The 22,282-nt window shown below is 35.0% G+C and overlaps 1 protein-coding gene across 3 annotated transcripts; it reads right to left on the minus strand.

The window, feature by feature from the left end:
- Nucleotides 1-1,431: 1,431 nt before the first annotated feature.
- On the minus strand, nt 1,432-7,751 carry LOC131593199 (putative disease resistance RPP13-like protein 1). 3 transcript variants are annotated; one of them, XR_009280777.1, is made up of 3 exons: nt 3,670-7,751; nt 2,834-2,946; nt 1,432-2,042 (listed from the first exon to the last, which is right to left on the minus strand). XR_009280777.1 is itself a non-coding variant. In XM_058865476.1 (2 exons), the coding sequence occupies exon 1, from the start codon at nt 7,662-7,664 to the stop codon at nt 3,711-3,713; it is 3,954 nt and encodes a 1,317-aa protein (XP_058721459.1). In that variant the 5' UTR covers nt 7,665-7,751; the 3' UTR covers nt 2,741-2,946; nt 3,670-3,710. The 3 variants fall into 3 exon arrangements, 1 of the variants encoding a protein (XP_058721459.1); XR_009280778.1 differs by lacking the exon at nt 1,432-2,042 and adding an exon at nt 2,120-2,396; XM_058865476.1 differs by lacking the exon at nt 1,432-2,042 and having other exon boundaries at nt 2,741-2,946.
- Between the last annotated feature and the right edge of the window lie 14,531 nt (nt 7,752-22,282).

Below are 22,282 nucleotides of genomic sequence, written 5' to 3' on the forward strand. Positions count from 1 at the left end.
TTCAAAAAGAAATAGAAGTATCTATTTAAAGGGAAATAAACACAATAAAGATTAAAAATATTACTTTTTTGTTTCCCTATTGTACTTTGTTCACGAAATCAGTCTCTCTATTTTATTTTAAACACCTTTGGTCTCATCCTCAATTTTTATAAAAAAAGTAAGGTGTAATTTTTTTTATTACATGACACTTTTGTATGATGTGGCATGAGATTTGTTAATTTTTTATTATTCAGATCATTTTATTAATGAATTATTACTTAATATTTTTCATTAAGTTTTTTTTAAAATTTATATGAAATTAATTAGTAATTATAAAAACATATCAATTGGGCTTAAGGCTAGCCCATTTCTCAGACCCAAAAGCTTTTGTAGTACTTTGTTTATGTATGATATATAGAATCAAATTAAGCACAACTCACACGATGTGAGACTTGTTGTGTAGGCATTTTAATCCTATTAACTAAACAAATAATTGCAGATATTTTGCTACTATGGAAAATACGAAACCTATCAACAATCAGTCATTACTATTGCAGGTTTTTTGTTATTCATTACAATCAGTCCTATTACAATGTGAATTAATCATGCACATTGGTAGGATATTAAGTTTATGTTCTTTTGATAACACTGCAATTAATCTTTCGGAATTTTTCACTTTTTCTTCACTATCATTTTTTAAGTCTTCTGATATAGAAAAAAATTCTTACATACCAGAAGACTACAACAACTCTTTTGATTCACATATTACACACCAGAACAAATTCAGTTAGTTCCCCAGTTTTACAATTTAACTAGAATTTTGAGAATAATCTTTCGGTTTTTATACTGCATACCAGAACTCATTTGCAATGTCTTTCGGTTTGGTGAAACCTTCGTCGAAAGTCCTTAACAAAGTGTTCTGGTTTTTTGAAAAATTAATACATCTGAACTCATTTAAAATGTGTTTCGGTTTGAATTTTTTTAATTTTCTCTATGTGTTTTTTTGTAATTTTTGCAATGGCACGAACACAAGGCAGAGACGGTCAGATTTCATATTGTAGTTTAGGACGGGGCACTCCTTCGATGTGGTCAGGTGAGGAAGATCATATTGTTGCTTCTGCATCCGTACCAATGTTGGGTAGCTTTTCGAGAAGGCCGTACGATACATCTCTTTAGTTAAAGTACGAGCATGATGTTGTTCGCCATTTATAATACGGTGAGGTAAGTAAATTGTTGTTTCAAAGCAAGATCAGTATCAGTCAAAATTACTTGTGGAAATAAATGTTTCAACTTGTCCAAAGCCCAACAAAATTTTTATATCTGCTCAGTTTTTAAATAAGAAAATGCAACACCAAATTTCAATTTTGTTGTTATCATGCAAACAGTTTCAAACAGAGGTTGTCTATATTTGGTTATCTTGTAAGTGTTATCAATAACTAACACAATAGGACAAATATTCAACAACTTAACTAAATCTATATGGGTCCAAAAAATATCTCTCACAACTTCCGAGTCATCTCTTTTTCTACTCCATTAAACATAACATGCATCATCTATAAGCTTCAACAAATATTGTATATAACTTCTATGACCTGTTATCTCTTTTTGTAACATGCTCTTATGCTTATACATTTGTGTGATCTGATTCGAGTGACATTCTCTGGATCTCGCTCTTGCAAGGAAAACAATATGTTTCTATCAGGTAAACCATGATTATGAAGTCCACATTTTACATCAATATTCCATCAAGGCCCATCTTTCGTCGGAGTCAACCTAATTTTGAATGAACATCCACATTTTATAGTCTCACTTTGTGTTCCACTATCTATATCCTTGTATTTTCTACCTTTATCACAACCAAATATTACTTTTTGCTTCTCCCTCTATTGCTTGTTTTGTCATCTGAATGAGTGAGAATAACAATTACGTTATTTCTGATTCCAACTCTTTAATCCACCTTATCACCTCTTCTCGTATATCAAATTTTTGAGTAGTTGAGAATGCATCAGAAGTATTTACACATATTTAATTTTTATTGCATATTTGTAGAGAAATTTTCAAATCTGCGACATAAAAAAATTGTAAAAAATAAATAAAATTGTAAATCAGATATCTTATTAATGGAACCGGATGGAGCGGAGCGGAATGAGATGGAATAAAATGGTATTCCATTGTTTGGATAATTTAAAAACGGATGGAACGGAGCGGAATAGAGTGGTATGAATTCCATTTCATTTCATCACTTACTACCATTTTTCTTACCCTCCAATTTGGGCGGAATGAACAACTTATCTTGTTCCGTCCTAAAATTTCCAAACAATGGAATGGTATTTTCGTTCTGCTCCGTTCCACTCCGCTCCATCCCACTCCGCTCCGCTCCATTCCGCTCCGTTGATTTTATGATATCCAAACATAGCCTAAAAGAGTAAAAAAAAACACACACACCGAAATTTAATCTACCTACATTCTTATTTGTTAATTATAAGTTGAAGTGAAAATAAATAAATAAAACAGTCCCATAAGTATTGTCCATTTCTCTTGCCATTTATTTTGTCTTTTTTCAAAATCTGATCTTAGTTAATTTATATGTATTAATTAATGTTTTACAAAAACAAACTTGATAATGTCATTAATGTATTGAATTTGTATATTATCGTATTATCAAATCAAACAAACCCAAAAAATTTCTCTCTAATTTTACTAAAGAATAAATCATTATTTATGTTGAAAAACAGTCCTTGCTTGTCAATAAAAACATGAATAAGGTCAATTGTTGATGATCATTATAATTATAATTAAAGACATTATAGTTCATATCAATAACATAATATCAAAACAGATCCTTGAACTTTACCCTGTCAGTCCGATTCATGCTATTCAGATTTTTCAACTTTGTATTCTACTCCATTTGGTTAATCTGATCCATCTTCTACTGTAAAATATCCTTACCAAGGCTTTAACTGTTGTCTGCAATCATAAAAAATTCAAGAAATTGTAGAGCATCAGAATTGTTTTTCAACTATATTTCTCAGTAGCAATCATGATGTCATATATTGACATTAAGAAAACAAATATTATACAATCTTAAAAAGGTTTTACACAAACTTTTCAAGTGTTTCTTAGTCAAAACCAACATGAGTATTAGCAAACTAAGTAGTATAAATTTCACCATAAAACGGTGCTTCACAAAATTGGACTGAAACCAGTACCACCAGTGTATGTCATTGGGTCTCTACGCCCCGAGGTAATATGGTAAATTAAATTTCACCATTAAGTTCTCACTTCTCACACTCAAAAGTTGTGTCTCTACCTAATTTCAGCCTGGACATAGTTTTATCGATCAATTTCGGGAGAAATGTAGCAACTAGCAAAGGACCTTAGAATCTAAAAAGATGACAAATGAATGCAGAATGCAAGTGTTATAGTGATGTCAAAGCTTTTATTTTAATTCATGTTCCAGAGAGTATTACAGGAAAGTCAAAAATCTAAACCAAATTACAGCAAACGATTCTGGAATAATAGTTACAGCAAGGAATATTTAAAAAAAGACAAAATTGAATTAACAAGGAATATCAAGTCACATACATACACATGGCGTGCTATATGAAATCGAACAACATGCTATAATTGAAATTTTCTATTTTCTCTTGGACAGTAACTAACTAGCCGAGATATATAACAAAAACATACCTGAAAAATCTGATTGCAATTCTTCCTTCCCTTCCCATTGCTCATATTGTCAACTTATTATCTATTTTTATGACAGGGATGTGAGCAATGTTGGACCAATGTTCCCCTCTCTGATTTTCATACTTTGCTTTTAACAGACGGCAATTACTAATGATCAGTCGCTTAAGAGAAGGGAGACCGTCTTCTGGCAATGACCCAAGTTTTCGACAATCATCAAGCTCCAGTATTTCTAGAGAGGAAGGTAACCTGTCCGGCAAGGACTTAAGTTTTGGGCAATACGAAAATTCCAGTGATTTCAGATAGGAAGGGAACATGTTCTCTGGCAATGATCCAAGCTTTGTACAATTATTAAATTTAAGATTTTCAAGAGAGGAGAGGTGTTGAAGTCCATTTCCTGGTAAGGATTTCCTTTTAGTGAAATTATGTATTGACAGAGACACGAGAGAAACCGGCAGCAACTGCTCCTTCAACAAGGTGTTAACAATACCATCACCTCTGATATCCAAATCAGACAGAGCACTAAGGTTTTGGAGACCCCATCCTGTGGCAAATGTTTTCGTTCTTAATGATACAAAGAAAATTGATCGTAAGTTGGGAGGGAGGCTAGCTCCTTCATAGCATGGTAATGATGGTAATGTGAGCCGCAAGCTTTCAAGAGCAATGAGGGTGTCCATCCGTAGAGGAAGTGATATAAGTGCATTATGGTTGGGAGTGTCCATCCGTTGAGGACGTGACATAAATGCATCACTGTTGGAAACATCAAGTGATTGGAGGGTCGACGGGCAATGGGAATAAATTTCTGAAACAAAAAAGCATTGCAGATTCTTACAATCTGAAATGTAAAGACTATGGAGCACAGGGAAACCATTCAGTGAGAAGGAGGTAAGCGCATCACAAGATTGCACTAAATCCAAAGACACAAGTGATGTGTACTTGCTCCACGTTTCAGGAGGCAGGAATGCTAAATTCTCACAGTTAGAAATACTTAGTGACTGCAGAGAAGTGGGTAGACCATCATCCGGAAATGATAAGAGAGATGGAATCGAATAGAGTTCCAAGTGTTGAAGAGAAGTGGAACTCATAAACATTTTAGGTAGAGACAACATCATCCTACTAAAGTTCCGTATTACTACACGCTGCAGAAGACATGCAGAATTACTTTCAAACAACGACCATTCAGTGGACTCTAGAGAATTACTTTCAAATAACGGCCATCTGGCCTCTCCAGAATGCACCTCTAAAGATTTTACTGAGGAAAGCCAATGCAAAGTAGATGGTGTAGCCAACATACCATCACACCGAATTATTGTAATTTCCTCTATGGAAGGAAGATGACTAGGCAAATGTCCCTTCAGTTTAGGACAATCCTCTAACTTCAGAGTTTTAAGACGAGGAAACGGAAACTTACTGCCTCCGAAGGAACGCCATTCCTTCCAATTAGACATGTAGGAAAATTTTAGATGCTCAAGGGATGGAAATGGTTGGAACGAAGAATTAAAACCTCCACCTGACATGCCATAGAACTCTGGACCAATTGTCTCCAATATCGACATACCATCTATACTTAGATCTTTGAGAGAAAGTAGTTGCCCTAACGATGGAAGTGTGACACAATATTCACAAAAACATATGCGCAAGTACACCATGTTAGAAAATGAAGAATCTCCCAACCAACTTGGAAAACTTGTCCCGCGATAAATGCCAATGATCAATTTCTTCAAGTTTATTGATGGTTGCAACCCATCAAGCACAACTGTTTGTGTTTGTGAATCATGTGATCGTTCTTCTTCTTCTTTCCAAAATAACTCTAACTGTTCTTCTTCTTCTTCTTCTTCTTCTTTCCAAAATAACTCTAACTCATCAATGAGTTCTTTATTCTTCAAGTTGGCATCACATGCTTCACTGACATTGATGACATTACACAGATTTTCAATGTAAAGTTTTCCCCGAATGTTAGGAAACTTCCCAAGTTCTCTCACACTTAACCCAACTTCTTGCTTGCCCACTATGAAAGCAGATAGAGTTTGAAGGTTTTCCAATCGAACAATTTGCTTTGGCATCCTCTTAATGCGAGAGTTAGTGATAACAAGGTGGCGTAAATTAATTAACTTTCCGATATCTATCGGCAATTCATTGAGTAAAAAGCATGATGATAAATTTAAGGTTTGCAAATAGTACAAGTCACATATTGATTCAGGAAGGCTTTTGATATTAGTATGGGAGAGATCGAGATACCGCAAGTGCAACAAGTTATTCATTGAATCTGGTAACACAGTGAAGTTTTCGTGATGTGATAAGGATAGCACACGCAAACGTCTGAGTGTGGGTAGCAAATCATCAACCACCTTTCTAGATAAGTAACTTGATCCCTGGCGAATGCAAAGAGGCAAGACGCTTCGCAGGCTTTTAAAATCGTAGAAAATCTCAAACTTCTTGAAAGTGTCATACTCGTCTTGAATATATGACATATGTTGAACCTTTTTTGAGATGATGCCACCACCTTCAAGCCTGCAACAACTTTTCCCAGATACAACCTCGGCTAAATCATAGAGAAGGTCATGCAGAACAAACTTTTTTCTCTCACTGTCATCATTCAACTGGTGAATGAAGGATCTCGATAACAATTCAACAAAGTAGACATCACCTACTTCTTCCGGTGATTTTTCACCCTGAGAATGTTCAAGGAAGCCTTCTGCCATCCACAACAAGACCAATTGCTTTCTATCAAAGGAATAACCCTTTGGAAAAATTGAGCAATAGGCAAAACATCTTTTCAAGTAAGAGGGAAGACATTGATAACTCAAAAGCAAAGATGGAAGAATATTATTATCTGGTATCTTCCATATGTTGCTAATCAAAATTGAAATCCAGTCCTTTAAATCTACACTTGAAGACAAAAGTCCTCCAAGTGTTTTGGCAGCTAGTGGCAATCCTAGACACTTTCTTGCAATTTTCCTACCAGTTGCTTCAAGATCTGGGTATTCACTGCCACCATAAACTTTACTTCCAAATGCATGCTTGGAAAGTAAAGACCAACAGTCTTCGTCTGACAAAGGTTCTAATTTATGAATTGGAAATGTATGCACAACCTCTGCCACTTTTTCTTGACGCGTTGTGACGACCACCCTACTTCCCAATTTTCCATTAACCAAAGGAGCTACCAACTCATGCCAATCATTATAACCAACATTCCATAGGTCATCCAACACAAATAAAAATCTTCTACATTTCAACTTTAGCTTTAACTCAAGTCGAAGATAATCAAGATCGTTGTCCTTGTAAGTTGATGAATATTCAGATGCAAGTAGAGTTTTTGTAACCCTCACGATATCAAAATTCTCCGACACACGAATCCACATTTTCAAATCAAAATGCTCATTAACTTCTTTATCATTATAAACTAGTTCAGCAAGTGTAGTTTTACCAACCCCTCCATCACCTAAAACAGCAACCACGTCTAGATTTGTACCGGTATCCGACAACAACATATTCATCAATTTCTCTTTATCATCCTCCCTACCAACTATGAAAGAATCGTTTAACACTGAACTTGAATTCGAACGCATTCTACAAGAAACCCTACCACTTACAGATTGTAAGCCAATGAAACGAATCCGATGAACAAAAAGTTCTAGCATTATATTCATCAAATACAATCTACTATTGAATGAGAGATCGTCTTTAGGTTGAGTGTACTTCACCTTGCATTTTATCAAATCGTAACCGATTTCATCGATCAAATCATCTGCATCTGAGACCGCGTCGTACAATTCATCCATCCATTGTTTGACTGCGGGATTGAAGAACTGCTTCCGCTCTGCATCGGGAAGAACTGAATTGAGAGTGAGAAGCGATGTTTCGAAGACGGTGAGTTTGAGGAGATTCAACTTGCTGCTTGTGATGTAATCGATGAACTCTGATGAAGCGAGTCTCAGTAGTAAACCTTCAACTGTCGCGGAGAGAAAAGCGCTTCCTACCAAGGGTGTAGCGGCCATTTTTGCGAATGCAGAGAACGATTTTAGGGTTAGAGCTATGAAAGAGTGCTAGCAAAAGAGTGAAAGTGTTTTTGAGAAGGGTTAAATATGTTTTATGTCTCAAATTTGATTTTAGACTCTTTAATTTTTTTCTTCCTTCTAAATTTTTCCGTCCTTAAATTTGATCTCTCCCTTAATTTTTACTAACGGAGTCTTACGTGGCACGCCACGTTAGAGCTGTCAAAATGGGCTAGCTCATATGGGGCGGTCCGCCATGCCCGAAAAATCATAGGGCTTGGGCCTTAAAATTAGAGCTCATATTTTTCAGGATCTTTTTAGCCTAGTCCTGAAAAGCCCGCTACCCATTAGGCTAATCCATATGGGTCATGGGTAGCCCATTAGACCCGCATAATTATAAAATTTAAAAAATATTTAATATTTGTATTATCTTACTCCAAAATAACATATTGATTTTTCTCACTTCACTAAATTTTATCTCTATTTTATTCGATCTTTCTCTTTTAAATATTATACATTAATATAATCAACATTTTTTCATTATATTATATTAATTTTTCTCTTATAATAAATATTCAAGTATTATTTTATACAACTTAGATATATATTGTATTTAGAAACACATTATAGTATTTATAAGAGATAATTTAGTACTTAGAAATGTATTATGTTTAAAATAACATAATTTTTAATCTTATTTATAATAAATATCATGGAATTTTTAATTTAATTTTTTTAAATAAAAAAGCTCATTTAGGGTTGGGTAGCCCGAAGCCCATCTAGGGTCGGGCTCGGGTAGTAAATTTCGAGCCCATATTACATAGGGCCTTTTTGGCTCAGCCCTGAAAAGCCCAGAGCCCGCCAGGGCCAGCCCGTTTAGGGCCGAGTAGCTCATTATTGACAGCTCTACGCCACGTGAAGGATAACTTGCAAAAAAAATTAAATACGATTGAGATTTCGGGGGTTTTAAACCTCCTCTAAACAAACCCAAAAAAGAAAGAAAGATATTGGTTGCGAACTTTTGTCGAATACTTTAAAAGCAAGGTGGAAACTAAACAATTTCTGCTACATGTTTTAATTTCTTTAATCTCAATTGAGCAAGGTAGAATTAATGTTTATAAATCCAACTCCCACTTCTCTGTTACAATCATTTCTTTAACATTAATTTCATCAACACTACCACAAATAGTATACAACTTCAATACAAATCTACCATGGCATTTCTTCATACTTCTTCAACTATCATTACTTTGTTCCTATCTCAACTATTCTTTGCTTCTTTCATGGAAACCTATGCAGTAGGAAACTTTTACCAGAACTCAGATATAACTTAGGGAGATGGTTGTGCCAACATACTGGACAACATTCAACTTCTCACTCTTTCTTTTGACAAAGCCTCTGGTTCTGGTTTTCAATCCAAGAATGAATATCTCTTCGAAAACATTGGTGTTCAACTTAAGCTTGTTCCAAAAAACTCTGTTGGCGTCGTCACTACGTATTATGTAAGTACCAATAACACTTTCTATTTTAATGCTAATAATATGGTACTGTTATACTTATAATAATACTAATTGAAGTTTCATATTCTTAATTATTTATTTTTAATATGGCATGATGCAGTTACCATCAAAAGCATGTGGCATTGCTTGGTATTCCCAGCTGTTGGATTCAACAAGCCAATAGATATTGAGTTGGGAACAAAAGAATTACATGATTTAGGGTTCGTTTGGTTCAACGTAGAGGAGGGGAGGGGAGGGGTTTTAGGGTGTGTTTGGTTCGAGGTAAATGGAGGGGAGGGGAGGGGAGGGGAGGGGAAATTTTTAATTAATTATGTTTGGTTCAAATTTAAAGAGGGGAAGGGAGGGGAGGGGAGCAAAATCCCTCCAAACCTCACTTTTTGCGTTCCTCCGAATTGGAGGGATTTGGAGGGGAGGGGAGGGAATCTGAATTTTAATACGTAAAAAATCATTATATTTACTAAAATATCCTCAGGTTAATTTTAATATTTCAAAATTATTTATTTTCTTTTTTGTTAATGCTTCTCTTCTGTGATTTTTCTCGATTATTTCCATCAACTTATTATAACTATTATCCACCTTCAATTTTTTTTACTTAATACAAATCATAATCATTGCATTATTTTTATAATTATTTTAATATTTATTTATGTTCTTTTTTCTTCTAATTTTGTTATCTATCCTATTATATTTTTTTTATATCAAATTTTAAATCATTCACTTTATTTATTTATTTTATTAAAAAATTTAAATTATTAGTTTTAACAATAACTTATTTTATGTATTATTTTTGTTAGATGATTCATCACTATTTAAAAATTGTTATTAACATATAGTTTCATTTGTGTCGGAGAGTTATAATTTGAATCAAGTGTACTCAGTTTATTAACGTTATGATAAATTATAATATTTTAATCCCTCAATTAAAAAATTTATTATCAAAAAAATATATATGAATTTTTCATATTTAAATATTATATCACTTATATAAGATCATAAGGATAAAAATGTAATCTTTAATATATTAAAACAGAATACATGTTTAGGCGCCAATTTTAGACCAAAATCCCGCCTAAACACGTGCATCGCACGGGGTAAAGTACTAGTTTATGAATAGAACCCCTCCCCTCCTTAACTAAACATATTTTTAATTAAAACCCCTCCCCTCCCCTATCTTATTTTGAACCAAACACTTATATGATTAAAAAAAATCCCTCACCTCCCCTCCCCTCCCCTTCCCTCTTTTAAAATCCCCCCCTCCCTCTCATTTGAACCAAACAGACCCTTAATAAAGGGGAGGGGAAGGGAGGGGAGGGGAGGTATTTTAATTAAAAGTATGTTTGGTTCAAAAGAGGGGGGGAGGGGATGGAGTATTTTTAATCAGAAATATGTTTGGTTCAGGAGGGGAGAGGAGAGATTTTAAAATTAATTTACTTTTTAACCCTTAAAATATTATAACACTCATGCTAAATTAATTAAAAACAATGTGATATTTAAAAAAAATTGTCAATTCACAAACATAGATAATCTAACACAAAATATTTAATATTTGAAATACTTTAAAATATATTAAATCATAAATAAAATATTGATAAATTTCATAAAATAATAATAATATATGAATCATTTTATCATTTTGATGATCCATCTAATCCATAAAATATTTATAAAATTATATTATAGATAATATATATAGCTCATATACTATAATTATATATAGATATATAATACAACACATAAATTATAAAACAATTGAGTTCTTAAAAACAAAACAATAAATAAAAATGAATACAATAAAACATGTGAAAAAATAAAGAAAGTTTGTTAGAACAAGATTTGTTCTGATCAATATTCTTAGTTTTGATGATAACAAGGATATGAATTTTGTGTGAGATAATGTGGTACTCTAATACATTGCAATTTCCTTTTCAGGAAATATATAAAGAGTATGCACAAATCAGCGCTCAGAAGCTTTGTCTCAGAAGGTTCAGCATGCAACATCAGAACATGGTCTGGCAAGACATCAGAAGATGGTCAAAGCAGAATCAGAATATGGGTCTATGGAAGCATCAGAAGAACTTGAGATTAGAAGCAGAAGTACTGAAGTTCTCATGGTATCACGCTCAGAAGCACTTCAAGGTCAGAAGACAAGAAGATGTTATGCACCAAGCTGTTTGACTCTGATGATATTCAAACGTTGTATACACAAACATCAGATCAGAAGAAAGTACAGGTGGCAGGCTACGCTGACTGACAAAAGGAACGTTGGAAGCTATTAAAGGCAACGTCAGTAGACACAGCGTGAACAAGGCTCGAGGTAGTTGACAAAAGCGTGAAACATTAAATGCAATGCTGTACGGAACACGCAAAGCATTAAATGCTCCCAACGGTCATCTTCTCAAGTGCCTATAAATATTAGGGGTGGCAAAACGGGCCGTGGCCCGCCGGGCCGCCCGCACACCCGCCAAAAAATGGCGGGTTGGGTTGGGAATTTAGGCTGGCCGCTCGCCAAAGCCCGCCCCGCCAAAACCCGCCGTCCGCCATGCCCGCCCCGCCAATGCCCGCCGCCCGCAAAAGCCCGCCCCTCCTCCAAAATTCCCTCTTTTTTAGTTAATTCGAGTAATTTTAATTCTTAATGGTTTATTTTATATATTTATTTGTAAATATATGTAATATTATTTTAAGTAAAATTTGTTAAAAAGTTTCTTTTATAAAAAATTGTTTTAAAAAATAAGTGAAAAATTTAATTAAAAGGTAAAAAAAATTATTAATCTATTAAAAAAATGAAAAAAAATATAAATTAAAATAGGCGGGCAAGCCCGCCGCCCGCCAACCCTCCATCTTGGCGGGGCGGGCATGATTTTTATGCCCATTTCACTTGGCGGGCATGCCCGCCCCGCTCGTTTTTTGGCGGGCTTAAGGCGGGGCGGGCGGCGGGCGGGGCGGGCGGCCCGTTTTGCCACCCCTAATAAATATGAAGTTCTGATGAGAAGCAAGGTTGACGATTTGCTAACAATTAACTTGCTGAAACGCTGATCAAATTCAAAGCTCAGAAACTTCATCTTCATCAAAGCTCACTACATTGTTGTTGTAATATATTAGTGAGATTAAGCCTAAACGTTAAGAGAAATATCATTGTTGTGATTATAGCTTTTCAGAAGCATTTGTAATACTCTTAGAATTGATTACATTAATTTGTAAGTAACTAGAGTGATCAAGTGTTGATCAGGATACTCTAGGAAGTCTTAGCTTGTGTCTAAGCAGTTGTAATTAGAGTGATCACGTGGTGGTCAGGATACTCTAAGAAAGTCTTAGCTTGTGTCTAAGCATTTGTTTCTAGAGTGATCAGGTTGTGATCAGGAGACTCTAGAAGACTTAGTCGTGGGCTAAGTGGAAAACCATTGTAATCTGTTGCGATTAGTGGATTAAATCCTCAGGTGAGGTAAATCACTCCGTGGGGGTGGACTGGAGTAGTTTAGTTAACAACGAACCAGGATAAAAATAACTATGCAATTTATTTTTATCGTCCAAGTTTTTAAACTACACTTATTCAAACCCCCCCTTTCTAAGTGTTTTTCTATCCTTCAAGTTAAGTTAACATATTAATAAAAAATAAAAATAATAAAGAAAAAATAATAGAGTTGTCGTAAAAAATGGAGGAATTTTAGTAAGGCGACAAAAATTAACGTATAATATATATCAAAAACAAATTAGAATTTTAATTAAAAAGTGAGGATAATTTTGTCAATATAACAAAAATAAATTTTATAATAACTCCTCTCACTCCCCTCCCCTCCAAATCCCTCCAATTTGGAGGAAACACAAAATTCCTCCAGAAGGGAATCTGATTACCTCCAATCCCCTCCCCTCACAAAAAATTGAACCAAACATATTTAACTTTAAATATTCCCTCCCCTCCCCTCCAAAACTCCCCAACCAAACTGACCCTTATAGTTATTGCAATGACGCCAAAAGATTTCCTCAAGTACTTCCAACTGAGTGCACTACATCTTAATCAATCTTTCTATATTCATATTGCAACTATATATTTGAAAGATTTATTTTTTTCCTTTTTCTTTTTAGTTGGGCTCATTCAAATTCTTTTACTTGTAGTTTTAGCATGAAGAAATGCCATGGTATATTCTTTGTATTGAAGTTGTATATTATTTGTGGTAGTGTTGATGAAATTAATGTTGAAGAGAATATTGTAACATAGAAGTGGGAGTTGGATATATAAAGATTAATTCTACCTTGCTCAGTTGAGATTAAAGAAACTAAAAAAGAGATGCAGCAGAAATTGTTTTCTTTTGCACCTTGCTCGCAAAGTGTTCGACAAAAATTCACAACCAATTTTCTTTTTTTTATGGTTTGTTTAGAGGAGGTTTAAAACCTCCGTTATTGAAAACTAACGAGATGAACCAAATTTAGGGATGGAAAATTTTAGGAGGATCATTTTTTGAAGAAAAAATTTAGAGAGACTAAAACTGAATTTCATTATATTTATAGGGACTAAAAACTTATCTAACCCTTTTGAGAATAGGGTTTAGTTCTGCTTCGGGAAAGAAATTCATGTGAAATTATTTTTTCATTTTATTGTAATATTTAATTTTATTTTTTAATTTATAGAGAAATTTAAAATGAAAAATGAAGGGAATTACTCTTATATGTTCTCCAAAATCCAGGTAAAATTAGGTGCACATTTTTTGGTGATCCAAAACGGAAGTGGCGGCTTCCGACCATTGAATTGATATATGTACTACTCATATAAGAGAAACGCATCTATTTTGAAAACAGTGTGTTATCTCTGATACAAGGAATAAGTGTATCTTAAATTGAGTTGGTTTTATCTTTTTAGGGGCACATTTGATTTTAACTGGTTCTGAAGAAGGTTTCAAATATGATGTTTCTGGATAGGCTATCTTCCTCAACTGTTTATTGATGTGCGGATTTTAGATCAACTAGATGGGTGATATCTGTGAACTTAAATTCTAGAAGAGAGCTCTCGGCGTTGAAGTAGACAAATGCGAGATACAAATATGGAGACATTTTGTGTTAATTTTGTTAGCAACGTGAGGGGCACACATATTTATACTAATTTTATATCGATATGGACCTTAGAAACTCAATTTAATTTCAGAGAATATTCTGGAACTTAAATTATGGAATTATCAATTTTGTCTCAGAAGATATTTTGAAACTTAAATTTCAGAATAATCCATTTAAGTTTAGAAAAACACAAAAGGGCTTGTCCAAAACATAAATTTCGAATTAAACCTTTTTAGTAGTTGTTTTGTGGAAAATGTTTTAGTAGATTGTGTTAGTGACAAACAAAAATTTCACTTAACATAAAAAATTTTTACAACCAATATTCATATAATTAATGTTGGATATATGTATCCATATTATATCATTGACAATCCAATATTACACACAATAAACGAGTCAACGCCTAAATACATTGTTAGATATAAACTAATATGAATCAAAGCATGTGTCATAACCTATATATATATATATATATATATATATATATATATATATATATATATATATATATATATATATATATATATATATATATATATATATATATATCAATGAGTGGTTCAGTCTTTGACTTTTGTTGATTTGATTATCTTTCAATCTTGTTCAACTTGGTGAATTCTTCTATCCTATCCAAAAAGTTATCCAACCAAGTTTCAGCTTCTTTTATGGAATAAGTTGTCCATTATGATGATATTTGTGGTATAGGACATCCCGATTTCAATAAATTTGAACAAAATGTAGTGATTTTGAAAACTACCTAATACACATATTGCATCATGTTGGAACTTGAGGTGGACCACTTTGAAATGGAAAAAAATGTTTTCGAAAAACCATATATTGTCAAATCAATGCACGCCTCTTTATGCACTTGCTATAAGATGACCTAATTTTGGGAAGTGCGTCCATTTTTCCTCCAGTATCGGACCGCTAACACAAGGAATAAGAGATGCATGAATTGCATCAAAATGTTATTTTTTATATAGTGTTATGTATGATTCCTTATGCGCCTTCAATTGTTTGAGAAGTTATTGGCGGACAACGGGACAAGTGTATGATTCTTCTCTCCTTTATCAAGAAAAGTTGAAACAACGGATAATCGCGGTTACCTTCACCCTTAGCATCTACAATTCATTTAATGTATTTGTGCATAAAAAGCGGCATTTTTTCAATGTGTATGAATTTTAGTAAAGGTGGTGAAAGAGATGGTTTGCAAATGCAAGCACCTTTGAAAACAATTTTTTGAGATTTTAAAGTTGGAGAATCTAAAAAATGTGTGTCAAACATTTTGAAATAGTAAGGGGACTGCTTTGTTGAATTGTCAACTCTGTTGGTTTGACCTTCTTAGGGGTACCATTTGTTTTTACCGAGTTCGGTGGTGGTTTCAAATTTGTGGTTTTTAGATAGGCAATCTTCCTTTGTTGCTCTTTGATGTGCAGTTTCATTTGTGTCATCATCTTGTAAAAATCTCTCTTGAATCACTTCTCATTCGGTCAGGATAGATATATTCAATTTAGCATCCTTCATCACACCATCATCAAACTGGAGTCTTTTCCAATGCATGTAAATATCATCCATCTGTATGAGTCTATCAAGTTTCATCTTTAAAATTAAACAAGCATACAGAATGTAACACCCCAATTCTACCCAAAGCATTTAGGCAAGAAAATATCAGAGTATTTAAAATTTCATACAACACAATTAGGATGTTACACTAAGTAACCAAACAAACACCTTGAAAACAAACGGACATCACCGATGTCAAAAGCATACACACCTGCCAATAACATGATACATAACACACGGAAGATATGAACATATATATATACGTATAGCTCTCACTCTCAAAGAGGAGTTTTCTAAAATAAAGTGTTTACAATATACAATGGCACGTTATCACATATACATGTTCAAAAGAGTCATATATAAATAAATAACAACAGACTCCCGACTCCCCGGTGTTACGTATCAGAGCAACTGACAAGACTGACTGGAGAACTACCTCTTCCAAAACACTCCCAAAGCGGCTAATCTGCAGGATGCCACTCAAGCATCAAATCAGCAGAAGGGTGAGAATATAATTCATAATGAAAGCATGACAATTATAGTAATGCCAACAAGTATCATCAAGAATCATACAACAAAGTAATCCACTCATTTAACCACAATTAATATATAAGTAATGTGACGCATGAATGATAACATAATTATAAAGACGGACAATGATGAATGAGACTCAACTATGCATATGCATGTGGTACCAAATCCGGAGTAAAACTCCCCTTGTCATTATGACAAATACACCTTTGCCGAGCATTATGCTGGGACTTCTTTCCCTCAGGAAAATACACCTTTGTCGAGCATCAAGCTACGACTAAACGTCATCGAGCATTTAGCCCCCACTGATGACCTCTTGCCACTAGGGCAAATACACCTTTTTACCGAGCATTAAGCCCCCACTGGTAATAATTGCCAATTCAGGCCACCTGCTAATAGCATTCCGCCATTAACGTAATGAAATGTTATGCTGTGCAAATATATGACTCTATTACACGACAACAACATCATCAACAATATAACACGGTCACATACCCACGATACACCGTTTATATTCTATCCAAAAGGATACATCACCAATTAATAACATCGTTATCAATTACATCACACCATAATTACCACACAGGCATTAATAAGCACACAGCACACATTCACCGTCAAAACATACTAGCCACATCGGCATAAATGATCGCATAATTGCATCACATCAAATTAATATTGGCCATTGGCCCATAACTCCATCAATACATCATCAACAAGTTGTAATAACAACAATTCAACAATGATAATACATCATTCTTATAACAACAATGACTTGCCATAAGGCCACACATCATGTTAATAACAAACAACCAAACATTGTCACATATCAAGAATGGACATTCATTAATACATAACACATATGAACATGATCTCATGTTATCGACAACTAATCACATACCTCGTACCATTACGATAACATTCACACAACACATCATTATCAATTACAACCAAGCACTATGATTATTTACCAATCATATCGCGCATATAAACAATTATGTGTTTTCATCAACAACACCTCATAACCAATTAATAACAAGCTAACCAAGCCTATACTATCATATAGAACATCCAACTAGCTTCCTAACACTTCGAACGGCGTACGAAACGGAGCTACGGATCAAAAGTTACAAGGTTTCAAAGTTTGGATAATTGAACATACTACACAACTCCTCACTTGATCCTAATAAAAATAATGGGATACTACATCCTATGTATCATTTAATTAGATAATAATATAGGTTATTGCGTTAGCTTTCCGACGCTTCGAACGGCGACAAAATCGGAGTTACGGTTCAAGAGTTACAAAGTTTCAAAGTTTTGGAAAAACAGAAAAAGCTGTCATCCGCTTCAGCTCCGCTCAGCGGACCTTCACAGAGAATTTTCTGCAACAGAACCTCCGCTCAGCGGACCCACCTCCGCTCAGCGGACCTGCGTAAACCCAGAAAAAACCAGAACGCACCAGAACGGTTCCAGGCCCCCTATACCCACCAAAACCACTCCAAAACATCATTACAACACCAATACAACACATACAAACCATAGAAACAATCTATTATCACACTTTTCATGGTTAATTCATCAATCTATCTCAAAACCTAACATTTTATCCAAACTAAATCAAGCCATGGAAAAGGAAAACAAACATGATCAATCACCACAACACAACAAGGATATCATTTATTCATCATATAATCATTTTCAAACAAACTTAGATCAAACAAAGACCACACAAGAAAATTGTGGAAATTGGAACAAGAAGAACAAGAACAAGAACAAGACTATAAGAATCATACATCCAAGATAAATTAGATTCACCCCCTTACCTTGCTATAGCAACGATCGGAACTCGATTCGGTTGAGAATCCACCAATCTACACTTTTCCTCCTCTTTTCCTTCTTCTCCTTCCTCTCTTTCTTTCTCTTCTTTTTCTTTCTTTCCTTTCTTTCTCTTCTTTCTATCTTTGTTTTCTTTATAAAGAAAATATCTTCCTCGCAGAAATGACCAAAATGCCCCTACGCTCAAATATCGTTCAAACGCCCCAAAACGCGGAATATTACCTTAATAATATTTCTAGTACCAAAAATATGAAAACCTTCAATTAAATATTAGTCCGCCATCCCGAACTAATACCGACTGAAACAACTCCAAAAACGGTACAATTCCAATAAACGTCACAAACGTCCAAATCAAGTATATACTTATTTTCCGGGCGTTACAACTCTCCCCCACTTAGAAGATTTCCGTCCTCGGAAATATCCCAAACACAAACAAACTTGGATACGCTCTCGCATCCGACTAACCAACTATCAAGCCACGAAAGCAACGACACAATCAGCACCAACAACGAATCACTCTCGCTAAAAGCCAAACAACCAAAACACAACAACGACAACGAGATGCAATGCCCATACAATGCACTCATCGACTAACACCAAAACACAAGAATTAATCAAGACACAGACAACAACCCGGTCGCACAACATCCAAATAACCATGCCAAGACATAGCAGTCAAACATGTAACCAAAGCATCTGGTGGTCTTATCATTCCTACCACATCCACTGTCCACAATTTGAACTTTAACAATTCATACACATACGAACCGCGTCATTTCACGCTTCCGATGCGCACTCTGATTTCCCACAACAAACAGATTTACCAATTTCATAACCATCTTCCAGCTCCTTCTAGTATTCACCAGAAACTCATTGTTCTCTCTTAACATACTCAACCTCTTAATCTGCTGTGTCAGCTTGCACACCAGACAAAAGTCTTTGTATTATCCAATCAAAGGCAAAAAGCTAATCCAAACACATCCTTGTTTCACAACACAAGTCCTCATAGATCCTTAAGTGGCCAAATCGCCCTCTCAGTCTGACCATCCGTTTGAGGATGATACGCCAAACTCAAACGCAACTTCGTACCCAAAGTACTTTGCGAACCTTCTCAAAATTTCAGAAATAAACCTCGGATCTCAATCCGAACAATACTTTTCGAAACACCATGCAAACAAACAAACCAACAAACAATTTTATCAACATTCCACTCGCCAATACTTCCATCGGTTAATCCATTCTTAATGAAATAACGTGAGCAGACTTCGTCAATATATCCACAATAACCCAAATCACCTCACAATTACTCGATGTCCTCGGCAAACCAGAAACAAAATCCATAGAAATGCTATTCCACTTCTACTCAGGAATGGATAACAGTTACATGAAACCAGACGACTCCTGACAAGTCAAACACAATTAAACAAAACCCTCCATATCCTTCTTCATTACTTTGCCACTAAAAATGACATTCTCAAATCTTGATACCTCTTAGTAGCATCAGGATGAATACTCAATTTACTATGACGCACTTCATCCAAAGTCCTCTTTTCAAATCCGAACATTAGGAATACAAACTTGATCATGACATCCCATGACATTGCTCTTATCAATCCGAAGATCACCATCTTTACCTTTGACTAATAAATGTCATCTTATCAACCCATTCAAATCCGATTTCTGACCTTTTCTAATCTCATCAACAATACCATAAGTAAGCTTTCACATATAAAGCTCAACACTTGAAGAAGTCACTTTACGAACCAAACTCAAATCTCACAATTGTTTCAACAATCACAATACTCGAATCATCGACATAGACGTATGCAATGGTTTCTCATATTCAACTCGTTCTGATCAAACGAATACTTCAAACTCTTGTAGTCACGTACACACCCAAATCTCGATCCGAATAATTAGTGCCTTCAAGTTTCCCAAACATAAATAACAACTGCCAACTCTAAATCTTGTGACAGATAAATCCTTTCAAAAATCTTAACTTGCATAAAAGCATAAACCACCACTTACCCCTTGAACATTCACTTCACTCAACCAAAAACTCACATAAGGAAACTTAGCAAACAACTTCTTCTTCCCAACACGGACAAAACAATTCTCAAGTACTTAGCATGCTCATCTTCACACTGATGATACCCATACCTCAAATCAAACTTGCAAAACAAACAAGATCCAACCAACTTGATCCGTCAAAATATCAATCCTCGAAAGTGGATACTTTTCCTTAATTGTCACTTTTCTCAATTGTCTAAAATCGACACGAAGCCTGATAGAACCTTCCTTCTTAACCAATAAAACACATGCACCCTACGGCGACACACTTGAACGAACAAACCTCTTCTCAAGAAAATCCTTAAGTTGACTCCTCAACTCTTCCAACTCAGAAGTTGGCATCCGATACGGAACCCTCGACACAACAATAGTTCTAGGAACTAAATCCGTCAAAATAGAACTCCAAGACGAAATTCCTCTTTTCGACGATGAATCAATGAAACCTTCAAGAAATACTTATACAAATGCGCAACTATCCGCAATTCCCACAATTGCTCTTTCTCAAGGACATCCAAAGTCGTCGACAACATAAACAACGTCGTACCACCTTGCACCGACTCATTCACTTCCAATATTATCAAACTAGCCAGATAAGCCTATCACGTCCAATACGATCCCGTCTACTATCAACAAGAGATTAAGGGTGATCAAGTCCTCAATTTGTCAATAGGTAGCCGATAATTATAATAGAGTATAAACTATCAGTACTAACATTAATAATATTCTTTTCCAACTTTTGCTCATAGCACAGAAGCACTATGATTCCATAATTCACAAATCTCACAAGATTACCTGAGCCAGCTAACACCGACGTCCGGTAGCTACGTACCAAAACACTTCTAACAAATCCTAAGAATAAAATTCCTGAGATCCTACTCGACTCTTCATATTCCTAATTCTTACTCGAGTTCCAAAACGTTTCTAACAACGTCAATTCACACAAGGCTACTCAAACAACAACTTCATAGTCCATCAGTAGCGTTAGAGCATCACAACTTTCTAAATTCCATTCTTTAGAATTAACCAACATCTACTCCGTGACACTCCAACTCGATTAACAACCGAAGTCTTAAGTCCAAGTCGCCTTCACTTCAGAAAACAACAAATTCCAACAACACTAGTACTGCTGCCCTCAATAGCATACTAACATCTTGCAACTGAAACATATCCGAGAAGCATATGTTCTCCCCCACTTAGCTGCAAACCACTCCTGCATACATCCGACTAGAGGCACAACAAGTACTGACAGTGCTCCACACACTTATCACATACTGAGGAATTAAACAACATTAGACAACACTGGCCGGACAGACCGACCTGCTCTCATACCACTAATGTAACACCCCAATTCTACCCAAAGCATTTAGGCAAGAAAATATCAGAGTATTTAAAATTTCATACAACACAATTAGGATGTTACACTAAGTAACCAAACAAACACCTTGAAAACAAATGGACATCACCGATGTCAAAAGCATACACACCTGCCAATAACATGATACATAACACACGGAAGATATGAACATATATATATACGTATAGCTCTCACTCTCAAAGAGGAGTTTTCTAAAATAAAGTGTTTACAATATACAATGGCACGTTATCACATATACATGTTCAAAAGAGTCATATATAAATAAATAACAACAGACTCCCGACTCCCCGGTGTTACGTATCAGAGCAACTGACAAGACCGACTGGAGAACTACCTCTTCCAAAAGACTCCCAAAGCGGCTAATCTGCAGGATGCCACTCAAGCATCAAATCAGCAGAAGGGTGAGAATATAATTCATAATGAAAGCATGACAATTATAGTAATGCCAACAAGTATCATCAAGAATCATACAACAAAGTAATCCACTCATTTAACCACAATTAATATATAAGTAATGTGACGCATGAATGATAACATAATTATCAAGACAGACAATGATGAATGAGACTCAACTATGCATATGCATGTGGTACCAAATCCGGAGTAAAACTCCCCTTGTCATTATGACAAATACACCTTTGCCGAGCATTATGCTGGGACTTCTTTCCCTCAGGAAAATA

The sequence above is a fragment of the Vicia villosa genome, linkage group LG3 (assembly GCF_029867415.1).
Source record: "Vicia villosa cultivar HV-30 ecotype Madison, WI linkage group LG3, Vvil1.0, whole genome shotgun sequence".
NCBI classification, from domain to species: Eukaryota; Viridiplantae; Streptophyta; class Magnoliopsida; order Fabales; family Fabaceae; genus Vicia; species Vicia villosa.

Bases quoted from the DNA above. Each gene is read 5' to 3' on its own strand.
- LOC131593199 (XM_058865476.1), bottom strand. From the start codon at position 7,664: ATGGCCGCTACACCCTTGGTAGGAAGCGCTTTTCTCTCCGCGACAGTT.